Source organism: Callorhinus ursinus, unplaced genomic scaffold (genome assembly GCF_003265705.2).
Source record: "Callorhinus ursinus isolate GAN/ISIS: 27379988/994484 unplaced genomic scaffold, GSC_fseal_2.0 scaffold10, whole genome shotgun sequence".
Taxonomy (NCBI): Eukaryota; Metazoa; Chordata; class Mammalia; order Carnivora; family Otariidae; genus Callorhinus; species Callorhinus ursinus.
In genome coordinates, this window is record NW_027397072.1 from 23517729 (window position 1) to 23540721 (window position 22993).

At 53.5% G+C, this 22993-nt stretch overlaps 1 protein-coding gene and 1 long non-coding RNA gene across 5 annotated transcripts in view; one reads left to right on the forward strand and one right to left on the reverse strand.

The window, feature by feature from the left end:
- Positions 1 to 22993, forward strand: part of PLB1 (phospholipase B1) — a 136726-nt gene that overhangs the window by 101426 nt on the left and 12307 nt on the right. For 3 of the 4 annotated variants that reach the window (XM_073897191.1, XM_073897188.1, XM_073897189.1), the window contains 15 exons: positions 330 to 395; positions 1184 to 1284; positions 2305 to 2386; positions 3042 to 3146; positions 4239 to 4334; positions 4829 to 4900; positions 10789 to 10854; positions 14102 to 14162; positions 14698 to 14756; positions 16227 to 16294; positions 16536 to 16579; positions 16790 to 16889; positions 20420 to 20471; positions 21428 to 21508; positions 22913 to 22978. In XM_073897191.1, the coding sequence (XP_073753292.1) occupies positions 330 to 395; positions 1184 to 1284; positions 2305 to 2386; positions 3042 to 3146; positions 4239 to 4334; positions 4829 to 4900; positions 10789 to 10854; positions 14102 to 14162; positions 14698 to 14756; positions 16227 to 16294; positions 16536 to 16579; positions 16790 to 16889; positions 20420 to 20471; positions 21428 to 21508; positions 22913 to 22978 (1119 nt within the window). The remainder of the gene's footprint in view (positions 1 to 329; positions 396 to 1183; positions 1285 to 2304; positions 2387 to 3041; positions 3147 to 4238; positions 4335 to 4828; positions 4901 to 10788; positions 10855 to 14101; positions 14163 to 14697; positions 14757 to 16226; positions 16295 to 16535; positions 16580 to 16789; positions 16890 to 20419; positions 20472 to 21427; positions 21509 to 22912; positions 22979 to 22993) is intronic. The other variant, XM_073897190.1, reaches the window with a different exon arrangement.
- LOC112820891 (uncharacterized) lies at positions 1654 to 18332 on the reverse strand. Its single transcript, XR_003207280.2, has 4 exons — positions 17333 to 18332; positions 16766 to 16905; positions 4195 to 4319; positions 1654 to 3491 (listed from the first exon to the last, which is right to left on the reverse strand). It is a non-coding gene; the product is annotated as an uncharacterized lncRNA (long non-coding RNA).

A 22993-nucleotide genomic window follows, 5' to 3' on the forward strand; every position in this document is an offset into this window, starting at 1 on the left:
TAGCAGGTGGCAAATATGGGGCTTCTAGTCCCCTCTTAAAATTCCTGAGAATTCAGGAAGTGGAGAAACCAGAAACCCCGGCTGTGGGAAGGAGGACCCGCACGTTCAGCTCCTAAACGAAAGCCCTGGCTGAAGGTTCCGGTCTTCTGGCTGGCCCATCTTTGTGAATAGCGAGTAATCAACCGCTCAGGTTCTGACATGATGAGCTGGTCCCAGCCAGAAGCCAGAGGGAGAAGAGGTCCTGGGGCTGGAGCCAGAGGGGGGCCTTCAGCTGCCCCAGTGCCCCCTCTCCCGAGGTAGCTCCTCCTCTTCCTCCTGTGTCTTCCTAGAATCTGTATTCTGCAGCCAACTTTTTTGACCATCTCCGCAACGCCTTGGACATCCTACATAGAGAGGTGGGTGGAGGCTCCGACAAGCTGGACACAGCTCAAGCATGTGGGAGGGGGGAGTGTGGATGGGGGAAAGAAGGCGAGCTACCCCCTGCCCTGAAGGAGACAGCCAAGGGCATGGGCGCCTTCCCTTTCCAGAGTTTGGGGCCTACCTCCATTTGGAATCAACACAGAAGGATCTCAGGCTTGAAGAGAAGGCAGCTGGTGTGCTCATTGTCTCCCCCATCCCCCAGCACCTGAGACCTACCCTGGCAGCCACAGCAGGGTGGCTCCCAGGCTGGGCCCTGCGCACTGAGCCATAGGCTGTATCTAGAGCAACCCTTCTCTGGTCCTGCTCCCAAGAGCTTGTTCACTTTCCACCCCCTGACACAGACAAGCTGTTCCAGCTGCCCAGGGGGAGCCCTCCAACTACCATGTGCTCCTCAGGGTGGCCGAGTCCCCAGGCCTGCTCAGCAGAGCTGGTCCATGTTGGGCTAGAGGGAAATGGCAAATAGGGCACCTAGCTCAGCAGATTGGAAGCTCACTAACTGATGGCTGAGTGGAGCCGAACTGTCAGCATTTAGACTCAGGTGCACCATATTGTCCCATGCCAGGAGGTGCCACTCGTGTCGCAGCCCGCAGCGGGCCGCAGAGCCTGCAGGGCCCGACACAGTGACCCTGTGTTGACGCCTTCCCAAAACTCTACTCAGGAAAATGTGAGCCAGAGCTCTGTAGAGAGTCACTTCTCAGGGCCCTAAGGCAGCTTGAGGAAGAAGCTCCCAGAGCCCCTCTCTCACCTGCAGCCTTGCCCTTAGGTGCCCAGAGCCCTGGTCAACCTCGTGGACTTCCTGAGCCCCAGCGTCCTGCGACAGGTGTTTCTAGGCAACCCGGACAGGTGCCCTGTGCAGCAGGCCAGGTAGGCAGGGGCTGGCTGCCCCCCGCCAGAGAAGCGCTCACCTCCTGGTCTCATTTTCACAGTGGTGACTACTCAGGGTCTCTGTGACTTGGTGTGTCCATGTGTCCAAGTCTGCAAAGGGGGTCTTATGTCAGGACCGCCCCAATCTCCCCCAACCTCAGGATGCCAGGAGGAAGCTCTGTGACATGGGAGCCCCAGGGGAGAGGATCAGGGCTGGGACAATTGCTGGTGTTTAAGACACAGCGTGGCCAAGCCAGTGAAAAGAGGAAACGTGGGGTTGTATATGTACGTGGCCAGATTGAAACAGAAAGTAGAGAAACTATCCACATCATTTAATAACATTTATGGGGAAGGAACACACTGGGGGACTTCAGAATGGGAGTGTTTTATTTCTTAAGTGGGGTGAGAGGTACATAGGTATGTGCTTTATTAATCTTCCTACCTCATACGTACATTTATTTCTTTAACAAAGTTTTACAGAACCTACTGTGTGCCTGGCCCTATTCTCAGTGCTTTAGAGATAACATCTGTTTTAACATGAAGTATATTTCACGAGCGTGAAATAATTCATGAAGAAATTCAAACAGATTCATTATAAATGCACAATTCATGATGAAGGGGGACACTAGTGTGAACTAAGGAGGCATCTGAGGGCGTGAGCAGCGGAGACCCCCGAATACAAGCTCCGATACCACAGGATGCATTTTTATTTTGTTCGTACCCAATTAAACATTGGATTTTCATTGCCTAAGTTCATTTGTTCCGCATTATTTGCCAGAGGCCCAGTGCCTGCAGTCCAGTATTTGTATTCTATCAGTATGAGAGGATGCTCAGGCACACACCCTTGGGACTTTGTCCAGTCCCTGTGTCAGGCCTGAAATCTGCCCCTGAGAACGTGCATCAGAGCCTCAGGGCACATGTGCTCCTAAGCCAGGGCTCAAGCCAGCCACCCCACACAGCAGAACCAGCTCTGACCAGAGCCTCTGCTCTGGGTCCTCCTGCCTCCCCCTCTTTGTGCAGCGTGTTATGTAACTGCGTTCTGACCCCTCGGGAGAGCTCCCAAGAGCTGGCCAGGTTGGAGGCCGTCACCCAAGCCTACCAGGTGAGACCAAGAAGGGCACCACCATTTGGGCTGCTCTCCCCCTCCTCAGTCAACACATTGGCACTCAGGGAAGGGAAGAGCTAGTCCGGGTTGGAGGGACATCACCTTCTGGGCCCTTTCTCTGCCCCACCTGGCTGAAGTGCCTCAGGCACCCCAGTTAGAGTCATCCCAGAGGAATCCAGGTGGCAAAGCCCTCGAGGCCCACCTGCCCTCGGTGGCTTCACCCCATGCTTGGCCTAAAGAGGTCAGTAGCTCTGGGTGCTCCATGGGTGGGCCTTTTCCTTCCCTGCACCCCGGGGGCCCCCTTCCTCCCCTCCTCAACAGGCAGGCCACGAATAGGGAGGCTGCAGGTCCTGAGCCCCCAGGGGCCCTCTGGAGACTCTTCCCAGGTTCTTATCCCTTGTGGGACTTCCTGCCTCGCCCTTCAGAGCTTGCAGTTCACTTAATAGCAAAACCAAAAGGTGAACCAACCTGTTTCCAATTCTCTGGAAAGAGATTTGCAATCACATGTGTTTGTGTTCTCAAGGGAAGGGTTGAGTCACCCTCTTGGGTAGGGAGATGGGGGCAGGGATGCCAGCTGCCACGCCCTGGCCTTCCCTCCCACCCCCCGGGCTGCCCAGGGCCTGTGCTGAGAGCAGCCTGCGTGTGTCCACAGAGCAGCATGCGGGAACTGGTGGGGTCAGGCCGCTATGACACCCGGGAGGACTTCTCTGTGGTACTTCAGCCCTTCTTCCACAAAGTCCGGCTCCCGTTCCTGGCGGTACGTTTCCCTGCCCTCCCCGGGTGGGGCTCCTGGGTAGGAGGAAGAAGAAATTCAAGGCAGAGATGCCAAGGGCTTTCATGAGCGTGTGAAGACTATGGGAAAGACCCGGGCAGCTCTCCAGAGGCCAGTCTGTGGCACAGCCTCCCCGAACACCTGAGCTGTGTTCCTGGCGGCAGCCCGATGTGGGATGTGCTCATTACCACGGATAGCTGGCCCCACTTTCTCGAGCACCTACCCCGTGCCAAGCCCTGTGTTTGCCATAGGTACAATCTTCACAACGACATTTGCCATGAGTTTCTTCATCCCCAGGTAGCAGAGGTTCAGAGGTGTGAAGTATCCTTCCTAAAATCACATAGGGAATAAGGGACAGAGAGGCATGAGTTGAACATGTCCACCTTCAGATGATTCACTTTCTGCCACCCACATACCACTGAAGTGCTAAAGGAGGGTGCTGCGTATGGGGTCCCTGCACCCCCTGGCCCTGCTCTCCCCCTGACACGTTGAGCCGAAGAGCTTTTTGAGCTCACTAGGGTGGGGACTCAGTTCTCTCCACCTGGGCCTCCGTGCTAAGGGCCTTGCCTAGATGGAGGGAAGCTGGAAGAAGCCTTGGGCACCCCGGCTCACCTCCAGAGAGGTGAGGGTGGCAGCTACCCCCATGTCAGCTTTGCCCAGGCTGCCCCCAAGCTCTGGCCCATTCTCCCCACCAAGACCACTGGAACCAGCCGCCAAGGGCTGGAAAGTAGCTTTTCCCGGCTGGCTGGCCAAGAGCTCCTCAGGGACTAGGATCTCATTCCCTGGACCATGGCATGGGCTAGGGCATTGCACAACTGGGCTAAAAATAAATATGATGCTTTTTAAACACATTAAATAAGGGGAATTGTGGGGCCAGAAAGGAGGGTGGAGGTTGGGGTCACCCAAGGCTATTTATCTGTGGGATTGCTCTTCTCTCTCTTTTGAGATGAGCCGGCCTTATAGAAGGCCAGTGGCTTGGAGCTTCTCCAGAGGGAGGGGGGCACTGAGTGGTCAATCCCAGGGGTCGGCCTACCTTCTGTACCAATAGGATCTCGAAGAAATCCATTTCTCTTTTAGGATGGGCGCCTGGATATGTCCTTCTTCGCTCCAGACTGTCTCCACCCAAGTCAGAAGTTCCACTCCCAGCTCTCCAGAGCCCTTTGGATCAATATGGTAAAATAAGTGGGGGTATCCCTGGGTCTCTGGGGCTCTAGTCTGGCAAAGCACCAACGCCTACAGAATGAGGCCCATTCTGGGCCTCCCTTTGCAAGTGCAGTGTAAAGGACCAGTGACTAGAACATCTGTAGAAGTCTGTAGAACTGAAAATATGGAGTCCTGAGGATTCCAGCACCAACTTCCCCCTCTCCTTCGTGCTTTGACCTGGGAGGAGGGGCTCTCTGAGGAATGCGAGACAGACCCTCAAGCTTATTCAACATTCGCCACATGCCAGCTGCTGGGCAAGGCCGTGTGAGCCATGTTATTGAAGCCTCTCGCCAGCCCTGCCAGCCAAGTCCTAAGAGGTTGTGAGGAAGCGGAGAGACTTGCCCAGCGCCCTGCAGCGGAGCTAGGAAGCCCACCCCCCTGACATCAGGCTGTGAGCCTCCTCGGCTGCAAAGTGCTGCCAGGGACTGCTTGCTTCAGCGGCTCTGTCTTGTCTTCCCCCGTAGCTTGAACCACTAGGAAGAAAAACGGAGACCCTGGACCTGGCAGCAAATATAGCCCTCTCCTGCCCCACTCAGGTAACGGGGGAGGACCTGCACTGCCCCTCCGCAGAGCCCGGAGCTCAGACCTCGCCCTCCCCTGGTCCTGCACCACAGCCCCTCGAGTGGGTGTGGGTGCAGGAGAGCTTTGGAGGATGGGAGGAAGTCGATGGGAACTGACAGGGGAGGAGACTTTGAGAATGGGAGAAGCAGGTGGGAAGGGAAGCCTGGGCCCAGGCAGAGGAAGTGGATCAGGACGAGAGCCGTGGGCTCCTGGCGGTGCGGTGGGGTGGGGGTGCCAAGACGCCAGAAGTGTGGCAAGAAGGCTCCTTTGGGCAGTAGCGCTTGGGGCCAATGGGTAAGTCTGCCTGCAGGTCGGAAGCCTTAGTGAGAAGCCAGCTAGCTCTGAAGTTGTGGTTAGTGGTCTTAGAGCCTGGAGTGCGAGCTCCCAGCAGGGATGGGGCCAAAGAGGAGAGCAGCAAAGGGTGGGGAGCTAGCTGTGTGGAGGAGGGGCAAGGACGCAGCTCGGGGCTCCTTTTAAGGAGGAAAATGTAAGTAGTTGTTCAACTTGATTTCAGGCCTAGGGTGGGGGCAGGTTCGTGTTCCCACTGCTTTCAGCTCCCTTTCCTAGGCCCCATCTTAATGGTTTTTTAACCAAATAAGGCCGAAGCCAGAGGGCCCTCGGCGGCAGTAAAAGCTGAAGGACCTGACCCAGTCTGGGAGGCTGGGTTTCCCCCCTGGGTCAGGCTGCCTCACCCTCTCCCGCCCTCCCGGCTGAGCAGGAAATGGACCTGCAGCTCCCCCCTGTGTCTGCCAGTGCTCCAGAGAGAGTGGGCACCCCTGCCCACACCCACACTCTCTGCTGCCTCCCCGAGCCCCGCCGTAGGCCCCATCAGGAGAGCCAGGGCTGTGGGGGGAAGGGATGGGGAGGTGAAGGCCACCGTAGCAAAGGGCTCAGTGGCTGGGTCTAGTGCTCGGAGAGAAGGAATAGTCAAATGAGGTCACACGGATGCCTCCAGCCCAGTGGTCAGATGCTGGCTGGATGCCGGGACACGGTCTTAGGGGGCCCTACAGTGCCAGGTGCAGACTATTTAATTACTAGATCCTGAGCATGTCCAGGAGTTTCTTGGGGAGGGGCCAGGCAGCCTGGGTAGTGGGGGCATCTGGGGACTCAGAGCAGTGGCCAGAAACCATACAGGAGGTAAGCATTCGCGTGTTTAACAACCTATGTGGCCATACTGAAAACCAGCCATGGAAAATCCTCTCCAGTCAGTTCTCCTGCCATTCAATAGTAAAAGTAGTAACAACCCATTCCAGGGAGCCGTACCGTGCTCTCCCCCGCCCACAAACATGTAGTAAGTACCGGATGGAGCCTAGGCACGGGGTCAGGGCGGGCCCTGTCACCATGGGCCTCAAGGTGACCCGTGCCACTCTCTGTCCCAGGCCAGGCAGGGAGCCCCGAAAGGGTGCCACTCCAACTAGCATCTCAAGCCGCAGTGGGCTCTGCTCCTCCTTCTGGACAGAGCCTGACTGAGCCATTGGTAAGCAGAGGAGAGCAAAGCCAGCCTCTTAGAACCGTAGCAGCCCAGCCTGGGAGAAGCCGTTGCCAGGCAACCCCATTCCAAAAGGATCCATCTGCCGGCCAGCCCAGCTCCACCACCCCAGGCAGAGCGGCACTCCACATTCCTCCCGTCCCATCTGCTCCCACCCATGTGCCTTAGAGCTCTATAAAAGTCCACCAGCCTCTCCGGGTGAGCTGACAGGGGCCAGGCAGCACATATTTTAGTCCTCGCTGTGGCTAAACATAGAGGCAACCGCCAGGACCCAGCGGGGAGGAGGGGGCCGGGATGGATGGGAGCATCGAGGGGCTTTCTCAGCCTCCTCCCTGCTCCTGCCCCTGCCTGAGGCAGCTGCAGGTGCGTTCTGCCAGGCCAGGCCGGCCCCTTAGCAGCACCCCCTGGATTTCTGTTAGACTTTCCGGTGGGACGGATGATCTCCCGGCCAGCTTTGATTAGCCGCCCTGTGGACTTTGATGGTTGTCCCCTCTCCACTCTCGCTGTCTTCTCTAACCCAGGGTAGCCGGCTGTGGTTCCTCCTCGGGCCTTGAAGAAAGCAGCTGAAGGACCCACACACTTCTCTCTCCACTCTTACTCCTCTGGCCCGCCCTGAACCCTTGTCACGCCGCCGCCGTGAAACCCATTTCCGCCTGCATTCCTCGACGTAGTGCCTCCCTGATGGTGCTGTTCTTCTAGTCCCTGTCCCTTCTTGTCTCAAAAATGGGGACATTCTCCCACTGTCATGCACCACCTCTATTCTCTTTTCTCTCTCTCCACATCCCCTCGCTCTGAGGGTTGTCCATTTCCACGGTTTCCCGGTAAATGTCTGTGCGCAGGACGGCCTGTGTCTTCATCTCTCCTTCCTCAAACTCCAGCTCTGTTCTTCTAGCCTGCAGGAGAGGTTTCCCCCTGGGATGCCCTGGGTGGTGTAAGATTGCCCAGAAGGCAGCTTAAATGAATTATCAGCGTATCAACAAGAGCAGGGAACCAGAGAGAGACACCCGGGTGGGGGCGGGTGTGGGGAGGGCAGTAACAGGGAAAGAGAGAAACGGAAATAATTTTAAGTGCTATTTCACCCAATCTTTCTTTCATCTGAAGAAAAAGCAGAGGTCTGTTGGGCTCCCTTATATAGTTACTTTACTGTTTAGCAAGGTTTGCATTTTGCATTACACATGGGGGACACTCTTACCTTTTGAATGCTGTGGACTTCTAAATCTCCTATCCTGCCTTACCCCACCATCACCTCAAACTCAACACACATCCAATCCAAAAAATAGTTTCTGAGCAAGAAACGTCAAAACAGGAACGAAGTAGTTGTCTCTCCCACCTCTCTGATCCTTAGGACTTCCCTATTTCTGTCCATATCGTTGTGGTTTGCACAGTTCTGCGGGTGTGAGACATGAGCTGCCCTATCTGATAGGACTCTCCCTCCTGTGCCCCCCCGGCCCCCCGTTCCTTTCCTACGGCCAGCACCCCCGTTTGCATCCTCATCACGTTGTGTGCTAATGGTCATGTGGCCCTTCCCTTCGTAACAACTGAGAATTCTGTAACCTAAGGATCTCCGCAGGGAGGGCCTCGGAGTCCTGTCAATGCGCCAGGTCCTGTGGTAGCGGAGTTATGCCACCACACCCCTCCCGAGGCACCAGCACGGCCTCTACTTAAGCCCCCATAGTCTCAAGGCAGTGCTTTTCACCCTGCCAAGTGGCTGCCCATTGACAGGTTGTGAAATGAGCCTCGTAGGTCGTGAGCCAGCACACGGGGACTGGGATGGGATTGGGTAGACATGTCAGAGGGCATTCCATGTCCTTCTGTTATGTCCTCCTTCCTGCCACCACCACCCCCTTTCCCTGAGCCTTCCCTCAGCCATCTAAGGCAGACAAGCCTTGCAAACACTGCCTCGCGCGATACGCATGTCCCCCCGAAATGGACGCCCGCTTGGGGTTGGCGCCTGGCTTGACTGCTCACTCCCGCTGTGGTCTGAGCAACACAGAACACCGCCACTCCTTCACCACAGACCCACACACCTATAACGCGGCCAAGAGGAACCTGACCTTCCCTGCAGGCCGCTGACTCACACCAGGTGGCTGTCCTGGCACTTCCCCTCCCCCACCCAGGCAAGCCACACCATCTCTGCGGAACACTCCCTGTGCTGGCTTTCATCCGGCTTCACTTTCTAGCTACTGGTGTTCTGGATCTAGCCCAAGAGAGCAGTCAGGCTAACTGGGATCTCTTTTGCACATGATCTGCTAGACTCTGGGCCCCTAAACTGCTCTGACTTACATATGCGTTATGGTGTCAATGGTCAATGAAGCGAGCCCCGGGCCCCCCGGGCTACCTATCTGCCCCTGGCCTGGACCTGTTCTCATGGTTCCTGCTCTGGCTTAGCTCCCCCACCGAATTCCACTGTCTCCCTGACCTCTGACCCCTTTGACTCCCTCTCCCCTCTCGGGCCCCTGCCCCAAACCTCAGGTCATGTGACCAAATAGACCCTCCAGCTTGACTTTTAGCGCTCCCAGAAGGGCAAGGTGAGTCTTTGCCCTCTGGTCCTTCTGGTGCTGGCCACTCTGGGACTAGCTCCCAGCCCCTATCCCCAGTCAGGGCTCCCTTGACAAGGGCGGAACGATAAGTAGCGATGCTCCACGCACAGCGTCTCCTATATGAGGTCCGTACTTCTCCCCATCCCCGGTTCTTGTAGCCATTCCTCAGCAATTGCTGCACTTACTGGGCACACTGGTCCCTGAGGCTTCACTGCCTCCTAGCGTCTCATGCTTTCTGCCTGACTGGCCCGTAAGCCTCTTTGTAGCCTCCCCTCATCCTAGCACCTGAAGCGGGGCCCTGAACACAGGGGGTGCTTACACCCATGGGCCAGGTATTTCTAGAACGCTCCCACATTGCCCTCCTCAGATGGTGAATGCTCAGGGGCTGCTGAGTAACGTCAGCTGGGCCAAGCCCGGTTTGCCAGGGCGACATGCCATGGTAAGTCCTCCTTGGCCTTGCACGCTTCCCGCCCTCGGCCCTGAGTACTCCTCAGGCCCACGCTTCAGCTAGGAATGTGGAGACTCGGAAGGAAGGAGAGACTTGAGGTGTCCGAGGGAGCCAGTGTCTGTGCAGGGGGGCTGGGAGTGCCACAGCCACTGCTGAGCCCCCCTCTTCCTCTTCCTCTCTGCCTGGCCAACAAGCTCCTTCATTGGCTTGACCCTGGTGTGAGGAGCAGAGCCGGAAAGGCCTGACCTGATAGGCGCTCGCTACTTGCTGTCTACCTGGACCTGGTCCCTCCCCCATCCCGGACCTCCGTTGCTCCTCATCCTAAGATAGGGACTTTCCGGGGTTGCAAACCCCGATGCCATGCCAGGCAGGAACACGATTGGGTAAATGGGACCATGTATGGGACAAGAGGAAGGGAAAGGGCCAGAACTGAAGACCCTGCACCTCTTCTTAAAGCATTCAGACTGCTCTCCCCCCACCACCCCCTTCTTTTTGATACCATTCAGGCCCAAATAAAGCAGAACAAAACAAAATGTCTCCTGGCTAGGTTTAGCCCACAGGCAGTCAGTTTGCAACCCCTGGAACTGATCCCCAATGACCCCTCCACCAACATTCTGGTTCTTCTTTCTTATTCCCATTTTCTTTCCAAATGTTTCGACCATGGCCCTTCCATTCCACTGAGCACATCTTGTGAAAGCATGGACGGCCTGGGGCCACTTGCTGATTCCTGATCTCAGTCTTACTAACTCAATCTTGCTTCATATCATTTTCACATTTTCTCATTACCTTGCTTTTCCCTGTTTCTCCTTTACCTGTCTCCTCCTCCCTGCTTCAGTTAACCCTCACCTATAACTGAACAGACTTGGATCTTGACTGGGCTGTGAGCAAAGATTGTGAAGGAGGTGGGTAGGCAAGGAAGAGAATGTTTCAGGATAAAAATACGGCCAAAATATGCGAAGCCAACCTAAAGGGAGTAAGACACATGGTTCAAAAGAGACAATCAATCAATAAAAAATATATAATCAGTACTCTCTGGAAAAGAAAAAAATGCTATCATGTACATCTCTAGCCAGAGAGGTTACAAAGGGAAGGAAAGGATTATTTTGAGGACTGGGTGGATGTTCCATGGCTAGGGTGAAGAACAAACACTCGAACCCTGAGTAGAGTATGCAGGGAACCCCTCTGAGGCCTTTTCTTGTGCACCCCTTGCCAGAGCTGTTTTGTAAAACCCTCAAGAGAATAAATTAAATTACGCGTATAGGGTTCTTACTATTCACATGCAGAAGAGTCATGTTAAATCAACATGGAGGATGGTCTTAGTAGTCCTCCTTCCTAATCTTTGTTGCTGTCCGATAACCTCTCCCTGTGGTTTCTGTTCTCTTGTAGAATGAGCCCTTCCTGAGGACGCCCCGGAACAGTAACTATACCTACCCCACCCAGCTGGACATTGAGGTAACTCCTGATGCACGTCTGCCTCTCTCAGGGACAAAGCATTTCTACCTGCCGGTGACTCAGGGTGTGGCACAGGTCTCAGAGTATGAGCTTAAGCAGAAGTGTACCTTTCTTACATACTAGAAATTGGAATGTAAAAAAAAAAAAAAAAAAAAAAAAGTTCCTGAACCATGAACTCCCAGGATTGTCCTAACATGTTCTCAAGTGCTTACTGACATCAGCAACCAACTAGAGGAAGTGCCAGTGGATGGGTTTTCTTCAACCTTTGCACAGACCTCATTCCTGATTAGGCAGCTCAGAGTTTCAGGAAGGAGCGAGGGGGAGGCCGTGGGTATGATGTGCCATAGACTTCCGGTAAGGTGGAAGCTGGTGGGCTGGGCCCAACAGGAAGCTGACACACACCCAGGGCTTGTTTGGTTCCAGTCAAGCGTTCTAGCTCTGAGGAACCCCAAAGGATTCAAAGCTCATGGCTTTAGGGACTGCTACTCCAAAGATGGCCTAAGGGATCCTGGACAACACCAGGCCTAATAGCGTAGGCCTGGCCCAGATAAGAGCTGTCAGGCCCCAGGACAGGGGCCCCACCACCCGTTTCACCTGAGCACCTATGGCACTTGCAGTCTTGTGCTAGGGGCCGGAGGGAATTCAGGCCTGTCCTTGGGGAGGTAGAGGTCGTTCCACACTGAGCATCTACTATGTGCCTGGCAGTGTTCCGGGGAGATAGAGGAGGAGACCAGACAGATGGGTCCTACCCCTCAAGGAGCCTACAGTCTACTGCAAGAGGAGCCCAATAAATAGCTCAACATGATCATGTCAGCTGTGGGGACAGCTGTGAGGGAGCTGATGCAAGGGAACACAACGGGCCGAGGGAGGTCTGGCAGGTTCCCATGAACTGCGCAGGCCAGGCCTCTCTGAAGAGGGGCGACATGAGCTGGGACATGCACGACGAGAAGACGCTGGCTATCTGGGGTCCCAGGCAGGACCACGAGTGCTAAGGCTTGGAAGTGGGGCTGAGTTGGGGTAGGAGAGGAAGAGAAAGAAGGTCGGAGTGGCTTGTGGGCACGTGAATAAGGTGGAGAGTGGGGTGATGAGATCAGAGGGGTTGTCAGGGTCCAGGTCACACCAAATCCCAATCCCTGAGGAAGAAGGTGGGGCTTTAGGTGGAGAGACATGGGAAGCCATTGGAAGTTCTAGGAGAGGGGGACACCATCTGGTTCACCTTATTAAAAGATCTCCCTAACCCGTGCAGCAAATGGATTGAGAGCAGCAGGAACGATTGAGGAAAGACCTTTTACAAGCCAGTCGAAGTACTGAGACTAACTAACAAGAAATTACTGAAGGACTGTTAGATGCTCAGCTCTGGGGCATGAGCCATAACGGCTCCATGGCTGGGGGAATACCACTGTCCGGCTTCCCTGGATTCTCTCAGGCTCGCATTAGCCCACTGGAGGCTTATCCCAGGCAAACCATGGACCAAAATCCACTATGACTAAAATGTCAGCTGCATCTTGTCAATCAGGCATTTCCTTATTTACCATTGATTTATTTATCAGCGTCCTAAGTGGAGTGGGCACTGTGCTGAGTGCTGGGTATCCAAGGTGAGCAGAGCAGGTCTCTGCCTACCCTCTTAGATCTTACAGTCTCATGGACCCTTACTTCTGCTGCTAAGAGTTAACACCCAGGCAGAGAGGGTGGTGTCGTTTAACACCTTGCCATTTAAAGTAGCCCCCAACAGGCAGCATCAACCTTACCAGGGAACTTGTTAAAAATGCAGAGTCCCAGAGTACCTGGGTGGCTCAGTCCGTTAAGCATCTGCCTTCGGCTCAGGTTACGATCCCAGGGTCCTGGGATTGAGCCTGCTTCTCCTTCTAACCCTTCCCCTGGTCGTTATCTCGCTCTCTCTCTCTCTCAAATAAAGAAATGCAAATGCAGATTCCTGAGCACCATCCCGGTCCTACGGAATCAAAGCCTGCATTTAACCCCCAGGGGATTTGGGTGCACTGGTATAGGGCACAGTGTGGGCTTCTCCCCTTGTGACAGAGGAACACCCTCAAAGTCCAACCTGTATCTTAATTTGTAGGGGACGTCATATCTCTGGCTCACCAGATATCTGAGATACTTCTCAAGTGCTCACAGCTATAAAACTTTCTCTTTTTCACTGCTTTTTCCCCAGATATTTGTCATCTGCACACAAGCATGTCCTTGATTTCAAAAGAATTTCCACATCAGTATGATGAACTGAGCAATCTCTTGGAGTAAACGAAATTATATCAGATTAAGCAAATAATATCTAAAAGATGTTTCATTTTTGCTCCCCTGGGAGAGGAGACTTTTTAACAAGGCTTGTCTTTACCATCTTCTGACTAAACAGAGGAGATGAGCTTCCAAAGCCTCTGGCATTCACACTCCCCAGAGAATCAGTCACCCAATTATCGCCTGCTTGCCAAGCCTTACGATGCATTCAGCACTGGGCTTGCCCCTCAGACCCTCCTGGGGACGTGCAGATGTTTGGAACTCTGGGAAAGAGACTCTCTTTCTCCTCCAACTTACTGATACTGGTCATTTCTGAGCCTCTGCTTCCCACCCCATCCCTCCCTCCAGCACCTGGGAAATGTGCACTGTATTCCAGAGACAAGGGAATTTGACTAAAGGCATCCAGGTTACAGAGGCATTAATTTATACACACACAAGGAAGTGGTTGGCTCTTAAGTTAAATATGCAAAATCATAGATGCACGTCCAGAAAAGATATGCAGAAACCAGGAATTTTACAATTGTAAACATTTCGTGGTATTTTCCTAGAAGCATCCTAGTTATTGCTGCAGCCCAGCATTATAATCAGTGTCCATTAGCTTAATGTTAAACAGCCACACCAAATCCTATGTGTGGTCTTCCATGAGACATCCAAATCTACGTTCCTCTGGGAGATCACTGTTTCCTTCCCCCTTTGCTGTGACCGCCAGACCCATGTGAGAGTGTAGGTAAGTTGAGATGGAAAAAGCTGTATGTGTAGCATATGTGTGCCCACGCATTCCGTGTTTTGTGCATAGGGGCAGGCAGATGCCCAGTTTCTCCTCTCTCATCTCCCTCTCAGACCATCTACAATGAGCTGTTCCTGCCCACACATGATCCCCTACCGGGGCATAGTTCTAGCCTCCACCAAAAATTCCCTAGCTACTTCTCCTTGGACTAAAGCTAGCCTTCCTGCACAATGAGTGCTGGGCATTGTATCTTTCCTCCTGTTGGTGTAGAACTGGGGCAGCGACTTCCTGTGTACAGAGTGGAATCCTTCCAACGGTGTCCCCACCTCAGGTGAGTGCAAACATCATCGTTACTCCCTTCAGCTAAGGACGTGGCTAAGTGTCGGGTTAGTGGGACACCCGACAAACACATCTTGGAGCCCTGAGCAGACCTTGCCAATTCCCGGGCAATGCAGTCTGGCTCGTGGGCGGCCCCTGAGAAGCTAGCCTGCAACCACTGGGCTCTCCAAAGCTCACCCTTCCCATCTCTGTTTAGTCCCAGTGGCAGCCCTTCAGGCCTCCCCACCCGGCAGGGAAGGTACAGTCAGGGATGGGGCCCTCTCTGCCTAAGATCATGACTCCCACAGCCAGCACGTTCCTGGATTACCCCAGCATGCGTGTGGCTTCTCTTAGGATGGACAGTAGCCATCAAGGCCATTGTTGTGCCTCGGTTGCTCCAAATGGATGAAAGAGGCAAATTTGCTAAATCTTGGAAATAAGTGTACGAGGGGCCTGTGGGACTGGAGCAGAATCTGACTCCTAGTCAAGCTTATACTTTAAAAGGAAGACTCCCCCTGACCATCTGTCTTTTTGCCTGTCTCTCCTAGTCCATGAGCTCCGGCCAGGAGACATCAAAGTGGTGGCCGCCATGGGTGACTCGCTGACCGTGAGTACTGAGCTGGGATGGGCCTGGGCACCCCAGGAGCCAGCCAGGCCCTGTGCCGAATGTGCCCTTCCTCCACACTGGCTCGGCGTTCAGCATTTAGCTGACAAGATTGAGAGCCTACCTGTGGCAGGCACTGAAACAGCCAGGCAGCTGCGAGACCTCACTGGGCAATCTAGAATGCTCGGCCTCTTACCCTTCACCACCTCATCCATGACGCTGCCCCTCCATCTCCCCTTCCCCACTGTTCCAAGCATTTCATCTGCCTGTTGTATACCTGTCTTCATCAGGGAACTCATCTCCAACTACCCAAACTTATAGAGTTGGGGGGTGGGGGATTACCCACACACTGCCCAGCACCCCCTCACCCCATTGCAAGATGTGTCCTTTGAGGGCAGAGGGAGCCCAATTCCTCTGTATAGTGTAATTTCTCTCCATGAATTGTATTAGCCAACTCTTTAGCTATTGCTCTACACAAGACACTCTGCTAACAATTCTGAGGTGTAGTCATAACCCTTAAGAAACTTGTCAAGCTGGGAAAATAAGCAACTTACACAGAAGGAGATACATAATCCTGTAGGTGACACACGACCTTTTAAAATCAGGTACTCGGGCGCCTGGGTGGCTCAGTTGGTTAAGCGACTGCCTTCGGCTCAGGTCATGATCCTGGAGTCCTGGGATCGAGTCCCGCATCGGGCTCCTTGCTCGGCGGGGAGTCTGCTTCTCCCTCTGACCCTCTTCCCTCTTGTGCTCTCTGTCTCTCATTCTCTCTCTCTCGAATACAAAAATAAAATCTTTAAAAAATAAAATAAAATAAAATCAGGTACTCATTTCTGGAAAAGCAACTCCCCCGCATGTGTGTGAATGTGGTTAATTTTGATATAAACATGGAGAAAGCTCTGGAAGGATGTACCCCAGGGTCTTAACCATTAATTGGTTCTGGTGATGTGTATACGTGGATAAAGGACAAAGAAGGGATATAGAACCTGTGGCAGGAGGCAAGATTAATAAGGTGGGGGTAGATTATTAATTTTTAAAAGAATCTTTGTTATCATTTCACCAGTTATGGTGAATATGTGTTACTTTTGTAAGTTTCAAAGAGAACTTTCTCCTTTTAGTTGTTTTGTTTTTTTTTTAAGATAAGGCATTTAGAGAAAGCTACATACAGGAGGTAGAAACTGAGAAGGGTCTTAGACAAGGAATTAGAGATTTAAGGGCTGGAAAGAAGGGAGTTTGGCATTCCCAGAAGGGATGGAATGGGTGGGTGGTAACTGGGCAGGCTGGTCCAAGGCCCTCATGCTTCAGATCGATTTGCTTACACCTGAGTGTTTGTGTGGACCAGAAAGCAGGGGGTGAACAAGGGAAGTGGAAACCAGATTATGGTGACCTCAGAACGTTGGGGGCCCTTCCCAGCACTGTCGGCCTGCCCTTGGGCCCAGCACAGTTCTCGAGCCTTCTCTTTGCCTCTCACAGACAGCACTGGGAGCCCGACCAAGCAACGCTAGCAACCTACCCACGTCCTGGAGGGGACTCTCTTGGAGGTGAGGATGTTCTCCACTCATTTTCTATTGATGACGCTCCCCTGTCACCTCTCCAGAGATGAACCTGGGTTTCCAGGCTCTGGCTCTGAGAAGCAAGGAGGCTCCCTGATGCTCGTGTCCGTCCCCAGGGTGGTGGGAATCATGTGCCAAGGGCAGGTGCTCTGGTTCTGACCCGGAAATATGAGGAGTGGTGGAGCGGCAGGTCAGGGTGATCTTAACAAGCGTGTTTTCTCTTCCCCAGCATTGGAGGGGATGGCATCTTGGACAACCACACCACGCTGCCCAGTAAGTAGCAACACAGAGAAGCACCATCACTATGGCCGTAACAACCCCTGGCTGAGGCCAGGGCCTCTCCCAGAGTAAGGGCAGGGAAGGTTATCTGCAAGGAGGGAAGTCAGCCAGCCCTGAAAAGCCCCAGCATCGTCCTGCCCCACACCTGGGCCCCAAGGATGGGCCCCCATCCGCTCTCACCTGTCTGCTTCACCCTCTTAAAAGACATTCTGAAGAAGTTCAACCCTCACATCCTCGGGTTCTCCACCGGTACCCTGGAGGAGACGGCAGGGATGAATGTAGCCATGGAAGGAGCCAGAGCGTGGTGAGTAGCCGTGGGTCTGGGAGGAAGTAGAGGGCAAGGCCGAGAGATCAGGCTGGGGAACGGGAGGAGGAGGGAAGGGTGGTGTCTGAGAGCCTGGCCCCAGATGGGCAATGAAAGCGGCCTGGCACGGAGTCCTTCTGCATGCCCGGCCCCTCCTGTGGATAGCCTCCCGTGATCCTCACACCCTTCGGGGGGCGGGGGGGTACATGCATGAGGACACTGAGACTTAGGAAGTTTCCCGAATGGCCCAAGGTTGTCAGAGGAGTCAGGGTCAGGCCAGGCCCGCTGGGATGTCACCACCTCTCGTGGCAGCAGGAGCCCTTGAGGGTGGCCCGGCCCCGTCCTGCTGACTCTGGCCAACCTCCCTGCGCGGGGAGGCTGGGAGCAAACGTGCAGAGTGCTGGGAGCTTGCCGCCGGGCCCCACGCATGCCCCCCACCCTACCTCGGAACCTGGGGTCCTTGACTCCGAGAAAGCTCTGTTTTGACAATAGGGAGTTAGATGCGAAGGCCCCCAAAACAGCATGGCGGCTGTTTGTTTTCACTCCGATTTCTGTTGTTGACAACAACCCAGATAATTAAAGCTGGAAAGCCTGACAGAGCTCATTGATTTTCTGCACGGAGTGTGCTGGGTATTTGCTTTGTAGAAGGATTGCTGCACTCAGATCACCAGGGAAACGACTCCGGCTTGACTCATTCTGTTTACACGGAGCGTTCCTTTCCGACGTGGTAAGGAGGGCCCCACGCTCGGTTTGTGCCTCTGAGCCGCAGGAAGCCGTGGCAGTTCCTCAACGTCAGAAGCAGGAAGCACTTATTTTTCTGCAAAAGAGCTGGGCTTCATGGGCCCGTAAAATCAACACCGCATCACTGTTGTTGCTGTCATCCTCACCACCACCGTCATCATTTTATTATTATTTGCCCAGGCTCCATTAACCAGCAGCTGATTCCTCAGTCAGCTGACGTTCAAGCCCCTTTCTTGCTTTACTTCTTTCTCTTCCTGCCTTCTCCCTTGACTGCTGCTGGGCGCTTGCACCAGGAGGCCGTGGCAGGGGAAGTAGCCAAGACATGCAGCTCCTTGTTAGCATCTCTGATGTCCCGTGATACGGGAAAGGAGAGTAAGCCTTTGACTTAAGTAAGCAAGGTTGGAAAGTTGCTCTGTGACTCTCCTTTATCTGCAGGGTCATTTTGTATGGTGTCAGATAAGGAGGAGCACATCTCAAGAGAAAAATAAACACCACAGCAGGGCAACTAGGATAATGAGACCTGAGGTCAGACTGTCTGTGTCCGGATACCAGCTCCCAGACTTGCTAGCCGTGTGACCTTGGGCAGGTCACTTATCGTCTCTGTCTTAGTTGCCTCATCTATAAATTGGGATAATAATAGTACCTATGTCTCAGCATTGTCATAAGAATTAAATGAGATTAATAACTCAGTGGAAAACAGTATAGTATTTAATATGTACGCCCTCCCAAAAAAAGTTTGCCATTATTAGGATTATTTAGTTTCAAAGTTTTATCCAACCTCTAACTTCCCTTTCCATCAATCAGTAAGCAAGAAGTCAAGGGAAGCAGGCAAAGGACTGAGCCCCAAGGTAGTTACTAAAAGATACAAAACAATCAATAGGTGAATTCCTTGCCTATTCAACTAGCTTGCTGTCTAGTTTAAGGAGGCTAAACAAACAGGAAATAACTTTTAGAAAAAAAAAAAAAACGTTGCATAGGGCAACGTTGCAGACTGCAATGACTTTGTACTTCCGAGTTGTATGAAAGAGAACAGTGTGATGTGGGAACTGGGCAGCCCACATACAGGTGCAGACCCAGAGGGGAGGCGCCCAGGACTCATCTCCACCGACCTCCTCTTTTATAAGATGAAGAAATTCGACCCTAGCAGGGTTCAGTAACTTGGGCGTGCTCACACAGCAAGTAAGTCACAGAGCTGGAAGAGAACCCAGGACCTGTAACCCCCAGATCAGGGCTCTTCATGCCAGGATGAAAAGGAAGCAGAAGGTATGGATAAAGGTGCTCAGAGAGAAGGCTCATGTAGTGGGGAGGTGGGACTTGCTCCGAGGCTGAAGGGTGGGAAGAACATGGCTGGGAAGAGGGGAGGAAGTGAGCACTCCTAACTTCCCCTCACGCTCATGAGGGCTTATCACCCATGACTTCCCCTACTCACGTCTTGAGCCTACTGGCAGGTTATAGACACTTCTGGAGTCCCCTTTACCCAGGACAGGCTTGCTTTCTAGCTTTCTGATGTATTGCATCAATAGCAATAATGGATGGACTATGATCCTGGACATATAAATGAGACTTGGCTGCAAGCCCAGCTCCTCATGGACAGGCAAAGGTTTAAAACGCCCATCCTGTACCAGTTACTGCTTTTATGACTTCTTGCACAGAAGCCTCCATTGGCTGGGTCCCTTTGCCCACATAGCTCATATACTTCTCTGGTTTTAAAAACCAGCTTTATTGAAGTATAATTGCCATGCAGTTCACTGCACACATTTCAAGTATACAATTTGATAAACTCGGCATATGTCCACAGCTTATGGTTTAACATCGCTAGAATCCAGATAACACCCATCACACCCAAAAGTGTCCCTGTGCCCTTTGTGACCCATCTCTCCCTCCTGCTCCTCCCATCTCTACCCCACTCCCTGCACCCCCAATAGCCACTGACCTGCTTTCTATCTCTAGAGATCAGTTTTCCTTTTCTGGAATGTTACGTGAATGGAATCCTATATTGGGTGCTGTTGTCTAACGTCTATCGCCCAGCAGGTCATTTTGAGACCTACCCATGTTGTGCAGATCAGCAGTTCATTCCTCTTTACTGCCAAGTACCGTTCCATCGACATACTTCACTCTTACCCAGAGCATTCACTTTCCTTATTCGTGGCGGACATTTGGAAGGTGAAGGGAAAACTAATCCTGTCTGGATTTCTCTCCCCTGGCTTCTTATGCCGGCAGGGGGAAAAGTGAGGAGATGGGCAATGGTGTAGAAGTCCAAAGTAACTACAGAGAAGAAAAAAGGATTAAAGGAACCGAGGGTGGGATTTAGAAGTGAAGGTTAAGGAGTCAGGGTGCCTGGAAAGAAGGCAGAGGATAATTTAAGGCTGTGACTTTTTTTCAAATATACAAAAGGTTATTTTTAAAACAGGCAGCCGACTAAGATCTGAACAGACTCCGCTTGCCGTGAAAGAGCTGAGGGGGATGTCAGGGACCATCCCTCAGGGAAAGCTGACCAGGTCCCCCCCCCCGCCCCCCCACCCCCCGTGGCCACAGAGGACCAGGCCTGCAGAAGGCAGACTAGCCCCTGGCAGGGTCTGCATCTATGTGGCTTCGAGGTCCGTGGCAGAGCTTTGATTTTTCCTAGGTTGAGATTTCTTGAGACTCAAAAAGCTTTTAGATACATTGTGAAGGAATAAACTTTATATACGTTTCCCTTCTGGAAGCACCTGTGTTGCCAGGCCCAAAGCCTGCGGTAGGAGCTCTTTTTCCTCAGCCACTGCTCAGGTTCCTTTCTCTTCCCCGTCTAGGGACATGCCAACCCAGGCCCGGGACCTGGTGGAGCGAATGAAAAACCACCCGGTGAGTACCCCAGGACCCTGGGCCACCCTAAAAGGTGCGGCCTCCAGTCGTCTGGACCACCATTTCAGCCCCTGCTTGTCTTTAAGGAGGGGTCAATTGAGCCCCGAGAAGCAGGGCTTACCCCCGACGCGCCCTCTCTGCTGCCCTTTCCTGAGCCAGGCTCTGGCACCCCCACCCCCGAGGCCCCACCACAGGAGGGAGCAGAGCCGGCCTTGGCCTCTGGCAGTTTCCCACCTTACCCAAGAGTTGGCTTTGCAGAGCCCTATTATGTAAACCCTGGGTTCTAAAAATAGGCTCCTCATTCCAATCCTTCCCCTTCCCGCTCACCCGGCCCCTCTAAAACTTCTCACTGGGGCTTTGCGAAGTGTCTGTATCCCGGCCTTGGAATTCAGAATTCAGCGCCTGGCAGGACTCCTGTTATGGTGGTGGCTGAGCAGAGGGCAGACTTCTTGAGGGCCTCCCCAGCCCCCGCCGCACCTCTCCCCCAGGCCAGGCTCTGCCTCCAGTCCCCACCAGTCCCCTCTCCCTGGACCCAGACCAGCCGAGCTCTCCCCAGAGGCAGCTCTGGGCTTTTACTTCTAGTTGCATCTTTCGCCCTCTGCAACTTTGAAGGCCTTTAGATCACTTTTCACGGCTGTGTTAATACACTCCACTGTGTGATGCACTGCCATTTTCTTAGGATTTCCCAGGAAAAATAGTCCTCCTCCACCGTGAGCAGACACACACACGTACACACACGTGCACACAGGGAGTCTGCTCTTTAGATTTCCTTGCCAGGCACCAAGGTGAAGGTTAGGGAGGCCCCACTTGGCATCTTCTCTCCATCGGGGTACAAAGAGGGTGAAAGGCGGTGGGGAGGGGTGCTGTCTGGCCTGGTGAGCATCACCTGCATGTGCTGCCCCCCTCCACCCCCCACCACTACCAAAGTTTAGACTCAGAGCCTTCTGTCCCTTCAGGAAATTGACCTAGAGAGTGACTGGAAGCTGATCACGCTCTTCATTGGGAGCAACGACGTATGTCATTACTGTGAGAATCCGGTAAGCCCCTGCCCAGCCCCATGGGAGTCATGCCGGCCTGCTCTCCCAGGCACCCCAGCCCACCCCGGCAGACCCTGGCCTTTCCCACTGCTGAGTGGCCCCTGGGACAGCAGCTGCTTTGGTCCCCTGATTCCAGAAGTGTCTAGACGCACCCACTCTTCAGGCACTGCTCTCATGCACACAGATACTGTTCTTTGGTATTGAATGAGTAACCGGCAAGGCCCACCCCATGCGTGCTGGGAAATCCCTACCCATTTTTTGATTTTTTTTTTTTTTTTGGTGCACACGCACATGTGTGCAAGGGGGAGGCTGAAACAATGTCATCCACGAGGTTGGATAAAATCAAACCGGTCCCAAGAGGACAGCTTGCTGCCCCAAGGACTTTGTGAGTGAATCAACCTCAGCCGGCCAGCCTGGGAACCCAGCCTGTTCCTGATGGTGTTTCTGTGGGGGGCTGTCACTTTGAGAATACGTGCTGTTCTAAGTTGGGGATGTCCTGTATTTTATTTGGCTGGAAAAGAGCAGCTGCCCTAACTCAGACGTCACGGTAGAACGTTTGAAGTCACAGGCAGGGGGAGAAAGTATGTTATCATTCCTCATGGCTCAGACCATCTACCAAAGGCTGGATGAGAATTATCGCCCCCCCCAACACGGGCAGGTTCTCCTGAGCCTCTTCCCCTCCAGCCTCCTTACTGCCCAGTCTCCAGAGGCAGTGACCCAGCCCCAGGGGATTCAATGCCATTGTGTCCTGGACTCAACAGAGTGGACCAGGGTCCACTCAAGAGACCCCCAAAGCTGCCTGTGGACCCTTGGTCCAGGAAAACGCCTCTCCTATCCCCAGAGTACCTGCCCCTCTTGCAAAATCAGATTTATACTCCTGAAAGCCTCTTTTTGGGGAAAAAGCCCGGGGCCCCCCCCCCCCCCCCCCAACCAGGATGAACTCAGGCCATGTTTGAGGAAGGCGCTAAATCAGCCTCTAGTCGAGAAATGGGTCAGAGGAAGAGACTCTTGAGCCGAGTCAAAAAGAAATTAGGGGGAGGCAATGGGGCCAGCATAGGCCACAGCCCAAAGGGAAGAGAGAGTGTGGTCATCAGGGCATGGACATGGTTCAGAAGCCTGAGGCTGGCGACAGATGGGACCAGAGAAGGGGCAGGGACCAACATGGTCAGAGTCTGCCCCTGCATTTGAGATACTGTGGATCAGGGTGGGGATTATTCATGGTGTCTAGTAGGGGGCAAAGGAAGACTTGTGTCCCCCAGCAACAAGGGCTGGGCTTCTCAGCCTGTCCAGTACCATGCTAGCCCCTCTGTACCACCACCCCCAGGCCCTCCTGTGCTGGTCATCAGACCCCTACCCTCAGAGTAGAAGCCCGGAGCTGACAAGAGCCCCCTTCTCTCCTCACAGGAGGCCCCCTCAGCTGGAGAGTACATTCAGCATATCCAACAGGCCCTGGACATCTTCTATAAGGAGGTAGGGAAGCGCAGC